This window comes from Scardinius erythrophthalmus (genome assembly GCF_964197995.2).
Source record: "Scardinius erythrophthalmus genome assembly, chromosome: 11".
NCBI lineage: Eukaryota > Metazoa > Chordata > Actinopteri > Cypriniformes > Leuciscidae > Scardinius > Scardinius erythrophthalmus.
In genome coordinates, this window is record NC_138231.1 from 2,873,812 (window position 1) to 2,891,798 (window position 17,987).

A 17,987-nucleotide genomic window follows, 5' to 3' on the forward strand; every position below is an offset into this window, starting at 1 on the left:
AAACAGTTTGTATGTTTGTTTTTTTTACTAAAAGGGCAAATTACAATATAAAAGCAGAAGTGTTTGTCCAGGGACAGAAACTTGAGGTCGGTCATGAATTTGTCCACAAAAGAACTGTGATTTCCATATACAGTAGTTTAAAGTAAAATATACTTATGAATGATTCATTTTCATTTATTTTACAGTACATTTGTTTTACAATCGGCTGTTTGGATATTACTTGGGTATTAATATAATTCTTTGGCATCCTAAAACACCAGTGTAGACAGAGACTCTATATCACAAGTAAAAAGATGTTTGAGCCCTCTTTAATGTTCAGTTTGCACACTGTACATGGGTTGAAACTCTTATTTTTGAGGCTCAAAGTGCATCAGATTGATGCATTTAACCTTAAAAACGTACGTTGTCTTACGGGGTGGGGGTTCCTTTTAAGTCAGTCCATGGACAAACTACATTTGGGCTAAGCCCTGAATGTTCACTATGACATGGCTCCGCCCCTGGTAGGTGTGTGTATACACAAACTAATAAGCTCGATACGTTTTTATACCATTTCTTCAGAACTAACAGAGCGACAGCCAGAGAGCAGGTAATTTATTAGTTATTAACAGAATTAATACACAATCTAATACACGATTCATCAGATGTGAGGGTTTGTTCGATTAGCAGTTGTTTAAGCTGTAGAAAATGATTTATTTTTTCAAGCTCAAAAGAAGTTTTTCACATTCATTGAGTGTTAAACATTAAGTCTATATTATAATTTTATGTATTGATAAAAAGTATTATAAGGCATTTAAGATCTGTATTTGTTTACTGATTGTGTTTTTTGGTCATACTGATAATACCTCAAGCAGTAATGGGTTAACTTTACAAGGAATGCATCACGTGTATGTTCAATTTTGAATTAGTTTAGACTGTGATCAGTTTCTGTTTGTGGAGTTTCACAGCGTGTCATTGATTCATCGTTAGGCCGGCTACACACTGGCTGAGTGACGTGTCCGTTTTTATTTCGGCTCCCACGTTAACAGGTTCGAGCTTGCACACTGCCTGCGAGTCGACACGGAAACGCGTGCATGCTAGAAACAGAACCAACGCCTATTATTCACGGAAGCGTTTCCAGGCAAAATAGAATAGGAAAAGATGTTTATATGTCATTTTGACACGAATACATATTAATAAATTACATTTTGATGTTCGAAAGTCAAAATACAGATATAAATGTAATAAAAAAAATAATAATAATGAACGATTTTTAAATATTGCACCTGTCTGTCAATACAGAACGAAATGTTCTGTAGCCTATTTTGCCGTATACTGCCGACGTTGTCTTTGCTGCTATATATTTAACATGAAGTATTGGCCGTCCACAACTCTCTCCCCACATGTCGAATATCACAAATGAGGCTCATCACATTATCATATGTGTTGCTGACACGGTCACGCCACGCAGGCAGTGTGTCGCCGGCCTAAATCACCAATGAGGCTTATCGGATGTTACCTAGCAGCAGCAGCAGCAGCAGCGTATGGCAAGCCGTATTAACTTTTATTCATTTCCAGGATATGAATCCTTGATATCAACAATTCAATTTTCACTAGTTCAAATGATAGTTATTGATATCAGAAATTACATTTCCAGTAACAATGCTAATTCTTGATATCCACGATTACATTTTCTATGGCAAGCCGTTTTAGCTTAAATTGTACCCAGCGTTACTCATCATAATTGCATTTTTACTAGTAAGAATTCAATTAGAGAGCTCTACAATTCAATTCTTACTAGTAGCAATTACAATTAGAGAGCTCTCTAATTCAATTATTAGTAAGAATTACAATTACAGAGCTCTCTAATTCAATTATTACTAGTAAGAATTACAATTACAGAGCTTTCTAATTCAATTATTACTAGTAACAATTCCAATTAGAGAGCTCTACAAATGAATTTTTAGTCATATGTCTCCATTGACTTCCATTCATTTTTAATTACGGAGCTGTAAAATTGAATTGTGACTAGTAAGAATTACAATTAGAGAGCTCTACAATTGAATTGTTACTAGTAAGAATGCAATTGCAGAGCTCTTTAATTCAATTTTTACTAGTAACAATTTAAATAGAGAGCTCTCTAATCCTATTATTACTAGTAACAATTGCAATTAGAGAGCTCTACAATTGAATTGTTACTAGTAAGAATTACAATTAGAGAGCTCTCTAATTCAAATATTACTTGTAACAATTACAATTAGAGAGCTCTCTAATTCAGTTGTTACTAGTAAGAATGCAATTGCAGAGCTCTTTAATTCAATTACAGAGCTCTGCAATTATACATATCTTTAATTTGTATTTTTACTAGTAAAAATTCAATTAGAGAGCTCTCTAATTGCATTCTTACTAGTAAGAATTTAATTAGAGAGCTCTCTAATTGTAATTGTTACAAGTAATATTTGAATTAGAGAGCTCTCTAATTGTAATTCTTACTAGTAACAATTCAATTGTAGAGCTCTCTAATTGTAATTCTTACTAGTAACAATTCAATTGTAGAGCTCTGTAATTAAAAATGAATGGAAGTCAATGGAGACATATGACTAGTAAAAATTCATTTGTAGAGTTCTAATTGGAATTGTTACTAGTAAGAACTGAATTAGAGAGCTCTGTAATTGTAATTCTTACTAGTAATAATTGAATTAGAGAGCTCTGTAATTGTAATTCTTACTAGTAATAATTGAATTAGAGAGCTCTGTAATTGTAATTCTTACTAGTAATAATTGAATTGTAGAGCTCTCTAATTGAATTCTTACTAGTAAAAATGCAATTACGACGAGTAACGCTTGGTACAATTTAAGCTAAAACGGCTTGCCATAATTTTCACTAGTTCAAATGAAATTCTTGATATCAACAATTGAATTTCAACTAGTAAAAACTATAATTCTTGATATCTGTAATTGTATTTTCACTAGTGAAATGTCACCATAGGCTGCCATTCAAAATCCATTGTTGATATCAAGAATTGATTTGAAATTCCAGTTTCACATATCAGAAATACAATTCTTACTAGTAAAAAACTTTATTTTTGATATCAAGAATTCAGTTGTCACTAGTTGAAATGTCTATTCTTGATTGGCCTATCAACAATTGAATTGCTACTAGTAACAATGTTCATTCTTGATATCAATAATTCCATTTGCACTAGTGACAATGTTAATTTCTGATATCATGAATGTGATTGTCACTAGTAAGAAAGCCATTTTAGATATCTGAAATAATATTGATATCAGAAAGCCATTTTCAGATATCAAAAATTAAAAATTGTACTAGTAAAAAAATTAATTGTTGATATCAAGAATAGATATTTCAACTAGTGACAATTGAATTATTGATATCAAAAATGATATTTCTACTAGTAAGAAATCAATTCTTGATATCAACAATTGATTTTGAATGGCAGCCTATGGTGACATTTCACTAGTGAAAATATAATTACTGATATCAACAATTACATTTTTGATATCAAGAATTCAACTGTTGATATCAACAATTACATTTTTGATATCCAAAAATTTAATTGTTGATATCAAAAATATAATTACAGATATCAACAATTCATATCCTGGAAATGAATAAAAGTTAAAACAGCTTGCCATAAGCAGCGCCGTGTCAGACACGTTTCTGGTGTGCAAAGGCATGGAAAACACCACACAGGTGACACGCAACAGAAACGACATGTTCACGCCACCAGCCAGTGTGTCGCCGGCCTTATGGTTGTGTGTTCGAGGTCGTTCAGTATTTTGAGCTTTGTTTAACAAAGCCTGAAATCTGGTGTGATTAGATACTTCCAACTTATTTTCCAACCGCCTGTGCCAGAGTGTCAGTGGATAAACTTGCTTTACCGGTTTCAGCAGTGTAGTAGTTCGTTGTGAGCTGTGGAGACAAAAATACGATCTTTTACTAAGATAAAATACTGTTGTGCTTTTATGGGATGGATTAGGAAATGTAATGTATCAGATTAGTCCCATGGAAGGGTTAAAGGGCTAAAGGCAAGATATGTGCTTTTTACTGCTCAGCTGTAGTGAAAATAGTCTTTCTGGGTCAAGGTGGCTGTCCAAGACTACCGAGTTTTATACATTTAACACATTAATGATGTGAAGTTATGAATATATTATTAATAAATGTCATCTGATGATGTGAATAACAAAAAAATAAATAAAATGTAAATAACAGACAAAATAATATACATCAGTAGTAGTTTACTACAATTTAGTTTTATCTTGTGATGCATACATTTTTCTTAATCTTCATTGGACATAACTTACAAGATTTGAAAACTCTAAAATGCCAAAAAAGCATAATCATAAGCAGTTTGTACAATAACAAATGTATTGAGAAGAGCTTGTTCAATAATACAGTTAATAACTTGATAATGAAAGCATAAGTGCTTGTTTTGTTGTTTCATGCACATTTAGGAACTTGCTGACGTTCTATTAATGTTACTGAAAGAACGTTTGCTCATTACTTTGAGAGAACCTTGCCAGAACGTTAGCAAAGACTATAGAATAACACAAGATGCGTCACTCAAATTGTTTTGAATAGAGAAAAGTGCAATGCTCAATAGAGCTGGTAAGTCCCGCCCTTCCGCTAACCCCGCTGGACCTCTAGGTTGAAAAATCGTCAATGCAAGTGAATGTGAGAAAATAATTATTTTCTGGTCTCGTTTGAATTTTGCCATGAATGTGAACATATGTTGTCTGTGAATTTTTAATATAATTTTTCGTGTGAAGAATGCTATAATTTAGCGGGTAGAAGTTTGATACGGTTAGACTTTGTGTGAGAGCACTTTGTGGACTACAACTAGTTTTTACATCAGACGGGAATCTGAAGAAAGAACAGCCCATTTGGTTTGAATGGTGACATTTGGGTACAAAACACACAGGCATCTCAATCTGTCTCCACAGATTATCGCAGCATTAGCACCGTGATTTGACAAGTGAAGGGAAAATGTGTTATGGGGTGACGTCACATAGGCGACATGTAGTCTTTCTCGTTATGTTTTTTTCCACAACTGCTAGCCAAAGAATCATACAATATACTGTCAAACTCGTAACATGAAAAACATTAGGAGCTGCACTTGCGTGCCCGAGAGGCGTTTCAAAGATGGCCGACGGTGAAATGAGCTGGAAACTGAAACTTCAGTTTGAGACTGGAATACCAGTTAGCTGTGAAAAAACAGCTAAAAGACACTGAATCCAAATAGTGCACTCATATAATAAAAGGTGTGTCACTGCACTGCTGAAAGAGAATTACTACAACTACAGATGTGGTTGTTTCTGCTCTTTTTCTACTTTGGTTCCCCACTATTGGTCAACCATCACTTGTAATAATAATAATAATATATTTTATTTGTAAAGCACAGTTAAAAACAATCCCAAAGTGCTACAGAGTATAAACAAAGTTAAAAACCGGGAAGAAAAAAAAAGTTCGCAAAAAGTAAAAAATGCTTGCTTAAAAATATAGGTTTTTAGTCCTTTCTTAAAAGAGTCTATGGCTTGAGGAGCCCTTAGGTTTTCTGGAAGGGAATTCCAAAGATGCGGTGCGGCTGAGCAGAAGTCTTGATCGGTGGGTGAAGAAGGGCTTTGTTTCCAGAACAGAGGTTGCATGAAGAGTTTTGTGTTGTGAGTAGTTCCTTTAAAGGGATACTTCACCTCTGGGAAGATGAATGTGTATTTAAAAAAGGTCATTTAAGTAGAAGAAATGTGGAGAAATTTTTTAATTTGGAGCTTTCTAGACTGAGAAAAGCCAGAAAATGTATTTTTGGCTTATGTGGATGAAAGACAACAACTCCCAGAATGCACTTGCTTCGCTGCCTTAGGAGGCCACGCCTACCGGTTAGAGAGCACAGTTGAAAACAACAAGGCTAGCCTAAGTAAGTGATGAGTTTGCCAGGGATTTAGAGACCCAAAATGTCCGGGATTCGGCTTTTGCGTTCTACAGTCGCCATTCATCATGTTTACTGGGGCGAGCAGGACGAGGCTGACGGCCGCGGGAGAACGGCGCGAGGCCGGTGGCTTCATTACTGAGACGCGCCGGGTCTCGCATCTCTCACGGAGGAGCGGGAATTTTCTTAGCAATGTTAAAACGCACATCAACCGATCACTTGTTTAGCGTTCATGTAAACACTACAGTCAGATTCACCGATCGGAATTAATTCAGTTAGATTGAAACGAGAGGTGTGCATGTAAACAATGAATGGCGACCGCAGAACGCAAAAGCCGAATCCCGGACATTTTTAACAGTCTCGCCCGCCGGACAAGTCCGGGAAAAGGAAGATGGTAACCCCTACTTACTCAGCTTTCTCCTATTATTCAGCTTTCTTCACAGAACAAGAGCCTGCTAGCTTAGCTTCCAAAGAAAGACGGCTGATACTGTGTACATTCTGTGAGTGAGATCCCACCCTCTATGGGCGGGCTGAAAACATGCGGAACAACGCCATCTACTGGCTGTAGTCTTTAGCCTCTGGACAGAAAATCCTCCGATGACGCAAAATGACGATTTTTGCGTCATCGGAGGATTTTTTCCAAACAAAAAATACATAAATCTCTCCTCTCAGGGGGATATGAGGGGGGAAAGCATGGTAATTCGAAAATATTACAGGTTTTCTACTAATACAAAGCTTAATGCTAAATCCTGAAGTAACCCTTTAAGTAGGCGTTGCCGTGGATGCATTGATGGGTAAGTAGGGTGATTTTATAGTTAATCCTGTATGAGACAGGAAGCCAGTGGAGTGAGTGAAGGATGGGAGTGATATGGTCATATTTTCTTATCCTCATTAGGATCCTTGCAGCACTGTTCTGAATGTATTGTAGTTTTTGAAGGCTTTTGCCAGGAATCCCAAAGAGGAGAGCGTTGCAGTAGTCCAGCCTGGAGGATACAAAAGCATGGACAAGTTTTTCAGCATCTGACAGACCAAGTGTGGGACGGAGTTTAGCAATGTTCCTGAGGTGATAGAAGGAGGTCTTACACTGATGTTTTATGTGGGCGTCAAATGTGAGTTGAGCATCAAATCTTACGCCCAGGTTGGTGACTGTCGATGATAGTGGAATGTTTTGACCAGAGAAAGTGATGTGGGTTATGGGTGATGACTGGACCTGGTGTGGTGTACCAACTAAAATAGCTTCTGTTTTGGAGCTATTTAGCAGTAGGACGTTTGCCTTCATTCATGCCTCAATCTCCTCAAGGCAGGAGCTCAGTGATGACAGAGTGGCTGTAGATGGGTTGAGGTTGGCTTTTATATATAGCTGAGTGTCATCGGCATAGCAATGAAATGATATTCCATGCCTGTCGATGATATGGCCAAGGGGAAGAGTATAGATGGTGAACAGAATCGGGCCGAGAACCGACCCTTGAGGGACACCGCAAGTGACTGTATGCGTCTGAGACTTTACACCTCCCAAGGAAATATACTCTGTTCTTCCAGACAGGTAGGACTGGAACCAGCTCAAAGCAGTGTCAGAGAGTCGGATAGTATGATGGAGGCGCTGAAGGAGGATATTGTGATCAACCGTGTCAAAAGCTGCAGATAGATCCAGTAGGATGAGGAGCGATGGTGTGCCGGTGTCAGGTCATTTGTGACCCTGATCAGGGCTGTTTCGGAACTGTGGGCGGAACGGAAACCAGACTGAAATTTTTCAGAAAGGAAATTTGAATTTAGATGATCCTGAAGATGGGCAGCAACAACTTTTTTTTAAAACTTTGGACAGGAATGGAAGGTTGGAAATAGGCCTGTAGTTTGCAAGAACTTCAGGGTCTGAAGTGTTTTTTTTTATAAGGGGTTTGATAACAGCAGTGACAACATGACCAGTGCGTAGAGAATGGTTAATGACTTTGGTTATTAAGGACTAAGAGAGCTGATGTGTGTTTTCACCAGGGCTGTAGGAAAAGGATCCAGCGTACAGGTGGAAGCTTTCATCCTGCCGATGATGTCCTCAACTTCAGAAAAACAACAGAGAGGCTGGAAAGTCCCAGGCTGTGGGTCGGCAGTGGGGACGGACAGAGCAGGGGTGCTGGAGAGGAGAGAGTGGATGGTCTCAACTTTTTTCCTGAAGAAAGTGATGAGGCTGTTGCATTTCTCTTCTGATGTGTCATTGTGTGAAATAGTTTGTGGCTTGGTGAGATGATTTATGGTAGAGAAAAGCTGCTTGGAGTTTCCCTGATTTTTACTTTTTACTAGATTTTTCCCTCAATTTTTGACATTGAGTAGGCCTTTTGATGTTCTTGATAGGCTATTTTGTGAACAGTAAGTCCAGTTTTTGAAACACGCCGCTCAAGTACACGCCCTGCTGTTTTCATTTTCCGTAGTTCTGGAGTGAACCAGGGAGATGTACGTGAGAAAGTGACTATTCGTGTTTTTACAGGTGCGTGGAGGTCCAAAATACTGCTCAGGGTGCCGTTATAAAAATCCACGGATTTATTTACTGATGTGAAATTTGCTGATGGGATTTGCAGGAGGTCCAAAGCCAAAGTGTCTGGGTTGATATTTTTTATGTTTCTGAAATGGATTTGACGTTTTGGTTTGATGTAATGAGAAAAGTTCACCTCCATTGAGATGACTTTGTGATCGGACACTCCGAGATCATATACCAGCAGATTTTCAATGGGGGCAGAGTCAGTAATGACCAGGTCAAATGTATGTCCTCTGTTGTGTGTTGGGACGTCAACATGCTGTTTGAGATTTAGAACGTCCAATAGCTGTAAAAAATCAACTGCTGGATGACAGAAGGGGGTGTCAACGTGAATGTTCAAATCTCCAAGTATAACAATGTTTGCAGATGTGGTACAGAGTGAAGTGAGAAATTCCTTTTTCTCTGAGATAAAAGCTGGATTTTGCTTAGGAGGCTGGTAAATGAGAAGAATAGTCATAGTGAAAGGTGGTTTACATCTGAAAGCAAGGCATTCAAAAGTGGAGAGTTCGGGCAGAGACAGCGGGGTGAGTTTTAAGTCACTGCGGTGTAGTACTGCTAGGTCACCACCGAGACCGGAGTGGCGGGCTTTCTCCAAGTATTGATAACCAGGAGGACATGCTTCATTTAATGCAAAACATCCCTCTGGCTGATGCCAGGTCTCAGTAAGACACATGATATCAATATTCCTGTCCAATATGTGGCTGTGTATAAGACAAGATTTATTTGTGAGAGACTGTGTGTTAAACTGCTCGCTAAGTGGCTGCTCGCTAAGCCGGGGAGATGTTACCTTGTCCAACGAGGGCTAACTTGGCAGTGAAGTGTTGTCCGTTAAGACGATCTTGATGCTGGTGTCGATGAGTGATATCAAGACCACAGGGCCAGTAAACAGTAGTAAAAACTCTGATGCAACGGCTCAGGAACAGGCCGGCATTGTATGAAGAAGATTGCCAGCAACAACAGGTATGATACAAAAATCCAAACATCCATATAATCCATTCAGAAAAATTTGAAAAAACTACCTGGTAGATAGCAGATAGTGACTTTGTAGAAAGTAGGTTCTAGAGTGCAAAAAATAATACACAAAGACGTTTTCTTAAGGGAGAAGCGGCAACAGACAGTGCCAGCGTCCTCTCGCCTCGGGAACTATCCATCTATCCGCACTTGTGTCTTTGTCTTGGTCATTATCTCTGAACACACTTAAAAGACTACATAGATGTGTAACATAGATACTGCATGAGATTTGTTGTGGTCCTGCTGGAATTTTTCTTCAAATACTTGATACTAGATACTTGATTATTTACAGTAGTTCCTGTTTTTACACATTAGTTAACCCCTGAAGTGTTCTTCAATCCTTCTCTCTCTCTCTCTCTCTCTCTCTCTCTTTCAGATGGACGGGCCGATGCGTGTGTTGGTGACGGGTGGCAGTGGACTGGTGGGACGAGCGATAGAGCGAGTGGTGAAAGAGGGTGAAGGGAGAGAAGGAGAAGAGTGGATATTCCTCTCATCCAAAGATGCCAATCTCATGTAAGAGATCCTGAACAAACACTCAGATGTCACACCAGTTAGACAACACAATCATATCATATATTATGACATACTTTCTCAGTTGGGGGGCCAGATTTCCTCTGACCAACGAACGAACAGAGTATGATTATGATTCAGGCAGCATTACAGGCAGTGGTGTAGTCTAGTTTTTTGTAGTGAGTATACTGTATATACTGTATGAGTATACCCCCCCCCCCCCCACCGGAAATCCTTGGATGGAAATCTTTGGCCTTTCCTTGTGAGTAGACTAGACCACTGATTACAGGTCAGAAGTCAGATTGTGGACCGGGAGCATTCAAATATTTAATCCAGATCCATTTGCTTGAAGATCAGATTCATCACGCCAGTATGGAGACGAAGTTGGTCATAGGTCTGTACAGAGGACTTGGTTCTTGCGGTCTTTGTTCAGGATCTGTGTCGATGGCTGTCGTGTCAACGAGATCTTCAAAAGGGATTGTCTAGTTGACACGGTCTCTGCTGACATTCAGGGCTGCGTTGTTGTCATATCTAGGCACAGGTCCACCATCTGGTCTGGATACGGCCTGGATATGGATGACTAAGGTAACCTCAGGATAAACAGGGAGACTAATATTAGCGTGGATGCCATTCTTCTTACGATGTAACAAGTACATCGGGTGTTGTAGTAAGTGTTCCTAGTTCCGGTTGACCTGATTTATGCAGTCTAACAATCATTTATCAATTTCTATTACTCAAATCAGTTAATGTGTTATGTGTAAGCCAGGTTAAAAAGATGTGTTTAGTCTAGTTTTAAACTGACAGAGTGTGTCTGCTTCCCGAACGAAGTTAGGAAGACTGTTCCAGAGTTTAGGTGCTAAATAGAAAAAGGATCTACCGCACACAGTTGATTTTGATATTCTAGGTATTATTATCAACTGGCCAGAATTTTGAGATCGCAATAGACGTGAAGGACTATAATGTGTTAAGAGCTCGCTCTAGTACTAGGGAGCTAAACCATTTAGTGCTTTGTAAGTAATCAGCAAGATTTTAAAATGTGTAAGATGTTTAATAGGGAGCCAATGCAGTTTTGACAGAACTGGGCTAATATGGTCATACTTCCTGGTTCTGGTAAGAACTCGAGCTGCTGCGTTTTGGACCAGCTGTAGTTTGTTTATTAAGCGTGCAGGGCAACCACCCAGTAATCCAATATTCTAGCCTTGAGCTTATGAAATAACTTTTCTGCAATTGTATTTGAGAGTTTATGTCATAATTTAGATTTATTTTTAAGATGGAAAAATGCTGTTTTACAGGTGCTAGAAATGTGACTTTCAAATGAAAGATTGGTATCAGAGCACACCCAGAACTCTTTAACACCCATGCTTTACTTTCTCGTTTGTCTTTTACATTCTTAATTACTCTTTTTGTGTAAAAACTTTAAGCAGTTTTGCACTGCGTGGATAGCTATATTAAAGGGGGGGTGAAATGCTCATTTTCACTCAATCTCCTGTTAATCTTGAGTACCTATAGAGTAGTATTGCATCCTTCATATCTCCAAAAAGTCTTTAGTTTTATTATATTTATAACAAGAAGATAGGATGTACCGAGTCTTTCCGGAAAAAAACGAGCGGCTGGAGGCGGGCCGTGTGGGCGAAGCTAAAGCTGTGCTAACGCGCCGAGCTAGTAACAACACACAGAGACAAAAGAAGCAGTTTTACTCACCGAACCTTTATCATTGTGACTGCTCGATCCTTAAGCATTAGACGATCTGCAAATCCGTCGATCTGGGCTTTGTTTATAAAACAATCATCGTCGAAATGCAGGGAACAAACAGTCTACACCTCCGTTTATGCTCAGGAAAAACAAACTCCATCCACTGGTGCCTTAACGCCGGGTTCTTTGGGAATCTGTTCAGGGTTGTCTTGCCCTGGCAACCAAAAACACACTTCTTTGGTGACATTGGCTTCCCAAAAGCCGGGCAGGGCGCTTTGATGGCGAACTGCTTTCGCTCTCTTTCTCTGGTCTACGAGTGCGCGCGCGCCAGCGATCTTACCGGAGAAGTGCCCTTAGGACCCATATAAGGAAATTCCGTTACATCTGACGTCACACATACCCATACTCGAAAAAAACTTTCCGAAACTTGTGACAAACCGGAAGGACAATTTTTGGCACAGAAATACTCCTTCAAACATACAATTTAATTTTTGAAACTTTGTCCATGTTTAGCATGGGAATCCAACTCTTCAACAGTGTAAAAAACTCAGTATGCATGAAATAGCATTTCACCCCCCTTTTAACAATCTAGCATAATCTTTATCTATACACAATTCATATCGTCATATCACACATCCCTACGCATGAAACTTGAGTTAGTCACGTCCATGGTTATTTATATATTGTGGCATTCACGAAATAGAAAAATTGCCATACTGCCAGTGTATAAATTAATTTATGTTTCTCTGGATTTTAGAAAGTTTTTATTTGATTGCTTATTGTATATTTGTAATGTATTTACAGTACATGTGCTGTTTCAGGAGCCCTGAAGAGACGAGATCAGTCTTCCAGAAGCATCGTCCGACACACGTCATTCATTTGGCCGCCATGGTGGGCGGGCTCTACAAAAATATGAGACAGAACCTGGACTTCTGGGTAATTATTAATAATTATAATTAAATAACATTGGAAATATGTAATAAAAGCTTGTAAATATCACTGTTGAATAAGTGAACTGTACATTGACTGTATTTGTTTCTTGTTTTCAGAGGAATAATGTATTTGTCAATGACAACGTGCTGCAGACGGCTCATGAGTTTGGGGTGGTGAAGGTTGTTTCTTGCCTGTCCACGTGTATATTCCCAGATAAAACCACCTACCCAATAGATGAGACCATGGTAAACTCTCTCACACACACTCTCTTTGAATAAACGTTACAAAAGTGGTCACTGCCACCCTTTAAGGGGGACCTATTAAGCAAAATTTACTTGAGTGTTTTCAAAATTCAGCAGTGTGTACACAACCACCCTATAATGGTAAAAATCCACCCACTCCTTTAATCCCCATAAATCATAAGCAGTGTCTCAAAACAATGCGTTTGCAGTTTCTACCTTTTGTGATGTCACAAAACTCCTAGGCCCCACCCACGACTGCCCTATTAGCATAGACCCGCCCACAGTGGGCTGTACACAATCCGCCATTTTCTACCCGCTGGAGCAGCTATAGTGATACGAAAAATGTCTCAGTTTCCTATTAAGAAAGCCAGGTGTGTTGTTGTTGGATGTAAGAGTGAGCATTTACTCCCGGCAACTGAGCCACTGAAGACGCAGTGGATTAAATTTGTTTATGATGGGAATGTGCCCCTCAAGTTACCTAAAATCGTTCATGTCTGCACTAATCATTTGACACCAGACTGCTTTGTAAGCAAGGGTCAATAAAAAGCAGGTTTAGCTAAAAAGTTGTTTGGGATGTAATTTGCATTTAAAGAGACACACACGAAAACGGCGTGTTTTTGCTCTCACCCAAAGAGGGACAATTTGGACAAGCTATAATAATATATTATCAGTATTTTGAGCTGAAATTTTACAGACACATTCTGGGGACACCAGAGATTTATATTACATCTTGTGAAAAGGGCCATAATAGTTCCCTTTAAAAAAGGTTATAATATGTACCATTTACCAATATGTAATTGTTTTGTACCAATATGTACCTTTGAGGTACTAATATGCACTCTTTAGGTACAAAGGTATACCTTTCAAAAGGGTACCAAGACAGATTTGCACCTTTTTTTTCAGAATGCAACTTAAATTGGCAGATGTTGGGATGGTTTATATTTAGCATTTCTTTTTAGGGCTTATAACATGATCAATTTTCCTTCTATGATTCATTGTCATATGAAAACTAACTCAGACTTCCTCTGCTGAATCGTTAGAATCCAGTGGGTCAAGTTCAGTAGCGTAAATTTAGGTAGGGCAGATTCTGGGTCTTTGCGGCAGTTTATGATAAACATTTTGTAAGCTTTATAAGACACACTTTTGGCAGAAGTCTTTGTGTTATTCAGCCTGCGGGTGGCGCTCTAATGTGGATTGTCAGGTCTTAAAGGGGTGATGAACTGAGAAATCAAATTTTCCTTGAGCTTTTGACATATAAGAGATCATCATACTATAATAATATCCTGTAAGTTTCAGAACTGAAAACTACCTTGTTAGTCCAATAAAAGCTTTTATAGACATCAGGCTCAGCAAACGACTCCTTTTTCAAAGTGGGGATCTATGACGTCAAAGAGGATAAAACACCGCCTCCACAAAAGAAGATCAACGCCTACTTCAACACGGCCTGTTTAGCCCCGCCCACCGATTCACCCAAACATGCTAAATAACATAGGATGACATGATGATTGCTAAACCGGATCGAGCTACTTCCAAGCAATAAACATGCTGTTTACTAAATATTGTGCGTGCCTGTTTGTGGAAGAAGACAGTCTGCATAAGCTTCCTTCGGACTCCAGCATGGTTAAACTTTATTAAATCAGTCAATCACAATTTCCCGACGGATCTGCCAGCAACATGTAAGTAAACCATGTGTATTCTAATGCCTGATCTGCGATCAGTGATTTCTGATGTGTAATTATTCAAGTTCAGATATCTTTCTCTTAAAATCGTTCAATACTATTAATGCATCAGTGACTAAACGATCAACTTCACATAATTTCTCGTAGTATTATGAAAATAATCTTTTTTAAACTGTTATTAAATTATATACAGAAAGCGATCAAAGAACGATCCATTTCCATTCGCCCAAGCTGTCAATCAAACAGCACAGCGCGAGCCGCGAGGGCTTATCTGGACACTTACCAAACTCGTGATGAAATAATGACACTGTTACACTACACAACGAAGCTCTTACTGTGTATTCACATCGTGTTTGCATTGTGATTTGGTGTAAGCATTTGTGAGAGTGCAAAAATTGCATTGCAATGATAAGATCTTTATTCACGCGATCAACAGACTGTCTGTCATCCGCTCAGTGCTCATCATGCTGCAACCTTTCATGTGATGGAATAGATTTACATATAATGCTTTAAACGATTCTTTTCACGATTTGTTAATCTCGATAGCTGTAATAGTAAAAACGTAGTAAAAGTTTTCGAGAGAGTTCATGTAATACTAGCTATTTCATATGCAAGCATGTCAGCCAATCACAGCAGTCGGCGTTTGCACTGCAGTCTCACAGCAGACACGCCCCTTAAAACGGAGCGTTCAAACCTGAGGCTGAAATCAGGCTTGGAAAAATGGCTTTTATTTATAAATTATGACAATTTTTGATATAAAAATCATACTAACATTATAAGGGCACCCCAGGCAACATTATAAAATAATAAAACAATCCAGTTCATGACCCCTTTAAGTACACATGACCAGGCCCGGATTGGGTAATCGGGAGAATCGGGAGAATTCCCGGTGGGCCGCTTCACTTTTGGGCCGGTCGAGGATTTTATTTTTTTTTTCTTCACATTTCAATGTCACGTTAGTAACATTACACGTTCCGCCTTCTGATACTGCAGCGCGCAGTCTCTGCATGGGTTGTACCATGTGAGGGAGTTCTCCCCTCCCCTACTACAGAGTTGGTTGGGTCCACAGCCAGTCTTTTCCAAAACGTTTTTAGGTAGGCTGGCATCGCCGGCGCCTACCGATAGCTGGGCCGGCCCTACCGTAACGGTACGCGTCAGGGAGGATGGATGGGAGGAAGAGGCCAGGAGGTATGGAAGCTTGTTTCCGCCACAGAATAAAACATTTTAAAAGATAATTGCGACTTTTTATCTCACAATTGCGAGTTTACATCTCGGAATACATCAGAATTGCGTGAAATAAAGTCTCAATTGCGTGTTATAAAGTCAGAATTGCGAGATATAAAGTCAGAATTGCCTGAAATAAAGTTGCAATTGCGTGTTATAAAGTTAGCTTTGCGAGATGGTCAGAATTGCGTGATATTAAGTCGCTTGCGTGTTATAAAGTCAGAATTGCGAGATATAAAGTCAGAATTGCCTGAAATAAAGTTGCAATTGCGTGTTATAAAGTCAGCATTGCGAGATGGTCAAAATTGTGAGATATAAAGTCGCAATTGCGTGTTATAAAGTCAGAATTGTGTGAATTAAAGTCGCAATTGCTTTTTATAGTCAGAAATTGCAAGATATAAAGTCAGAACTGCGTGAAATAAAGTTGCAATTGCTTCTTTTTAAAGTCAGAAATTTAGAATTGCAAGATATAGTCAGAATTGTGTGATATAAAGTCGCAATTGCTTCTTATAATGTCTAAGTGAATTATTATTTAACCTTTACATTATTTCTTGAACTATAGTATTAATACAAACTACACAATAGTAATAGCAATAGTAATATCATCCAAGTGGATGCTGCACACTGGTGGTGGTTGAGGAGAGACCCCTGATATGATTGTAAAGCGCTTTGGGTGTACAGTAGTACATATGAAAGCGCTATATAAATGCCTCATTCATTCATTCATTCATTCATTCATTCATTCAGCTGAACTGTTGCTTCATTTATCCAAATTGGAAAAAGTGCTAATTTGGAATTCCACCATGGAAAAAGTGGGCCGGTCTTGGGCCTGAACTCCAGGGCTGAAAAGTGGCCCCACTCCGGCCCTGCACATGACACACTCATAGAATGCTATCTTAGTATTGCTTTAAGTGCCCATATTATGCTTTTTTAAAGGCTCCTAATGTTGTTTTTGAGGTCTCCTACAACAGGTTTACATGCATCAAAAGTCAAAACACGGTTTCATTTTCTCATAATATACATTGCACATCACCACATTTTTCAATGATTCTCAAATGACTCGGATGAATCAGTCTCTCTAAATCTATCCTTTCCGAAAGCTGCCCTGCTCTGATTGGCCAAACGGCCCCGTCTGTTGTGATTGGTCTACCGCGTACAGTGCCTGTAGGAAGCTACACGCTCATTACCATAACTGAACGTCAGCTCTGTCCAGAGGCTTCCTTTAGCTCAGTGATTGAGCTGTAAAGACAGTAACAATGACGTCGATTTTACCATATGAATCTGAGCGCGAGTCCGGTGATGAAACATTACACAAATTCATTACATGAATTACCCGTTGCTGATCTATACAGGTGGAGCTGGGGAAGGTGTAGGGTTTCTGAAAGAGCGCTGCACTGCTGAGCCAAACACTAACCAAGTATTTGAAGTTTGAACAGCGAGCTCATTGGCTACTGATACAGCAGGAACCAATCAGCTGTGCCATTTAGATAATGATGTGATTGCAAGAGTTTGAGTTAAGGACATATTAGCCTGCACTATCTAGAGTTTCATTACAGAACTTTGTATTTCTATTCTCAGAACAAACATAAAGCAAACACAACAGAACTATATAAAGGCTATTAACATCAGCACGTTTAAACTTTCAGTAATTTGATTCGAAGAACAGACATGCCAACTAGTTACTGACCTGATGCAGAATATTGACATAACTGAAGCGGATTGACAGAGGTGGGTAGTAACGAAGTACATTTACTTGAGTACTTTTTTAGAAAAATTGTACTTTTAAGAGTAGATTTGAATGTGGGTACTTATTACTTTTACTCGAGTACATTTCTAATGAAAAAACTGTACTTTTACTTCGTTACATTGGGCGACGTTCCTCTCGTTACTTTATTTTAATGCAATATGTGTTGTTAAATGCGTAGTTTATTCCAGGCGCGCTGTATCGTTTTTCTGGACTTGAGCGATGCTCAAGTCCAGAAATGAATGGACTTGAGCATCGCTCAAATCCATTTCACAATTCACAAATGAATGACTCTTTTGAGTCGATTCTGTTCAAAGACTTCATCAAACAAGTTGGCAGATCTGTCTAAATCGGTTCGCGAATCAGTTTGAATGATCTGTTCAGTTCCTGCACGCACTGAATCATCTGAAGCCCTTTCAATTCACACTCGACTCGGAGTCGTAACAGAAAGATTTAAGCACATCAAGAGCGTTAGATGAAGTGGCAGTGGACCTACAGTAGCTACTAG

General features: G+C 39.0%; 1 protein-coding gene across 2 annotated transcripts in view; it reads left to right on the forward strand.

Annotated features, from left to right (window-relative positions):
• Positions 1-554: 554 nt before the first annotated feature.
• LOC308698333 (GDP-L-fucose synthase-like) overlaps positions 555-17,987 on the forward strand; it is a 29,105-nt gene continuing 11,672 nt past the window's right edge. Inside the window, exons 1-4 of one of the 2 annotated variants that reach the window (XM_081378321.1) lie at positions 555-586; positions 9,832-9,968; positions 12,479-12,593; positions 12,707-12,835. In XM_081378321.1, the coding sequence (XP_081234447.1) occupies positions 9,832-9,968; positions 12,479-12,593; positions 12,707-12,835 (381 nt within the window). In that variant the 5' untranslated portion in view covers positions 555-586. Of the gene's footprint in view, positions 587-9,272; positions 9,405-9,831; positions 9,969-12,478; positions 12,594-12,706; positions 12,836-17,987 lie in introns of those variants that run through there. The other variant, XM_081378320.1, reaches the window with a different exon arrangement.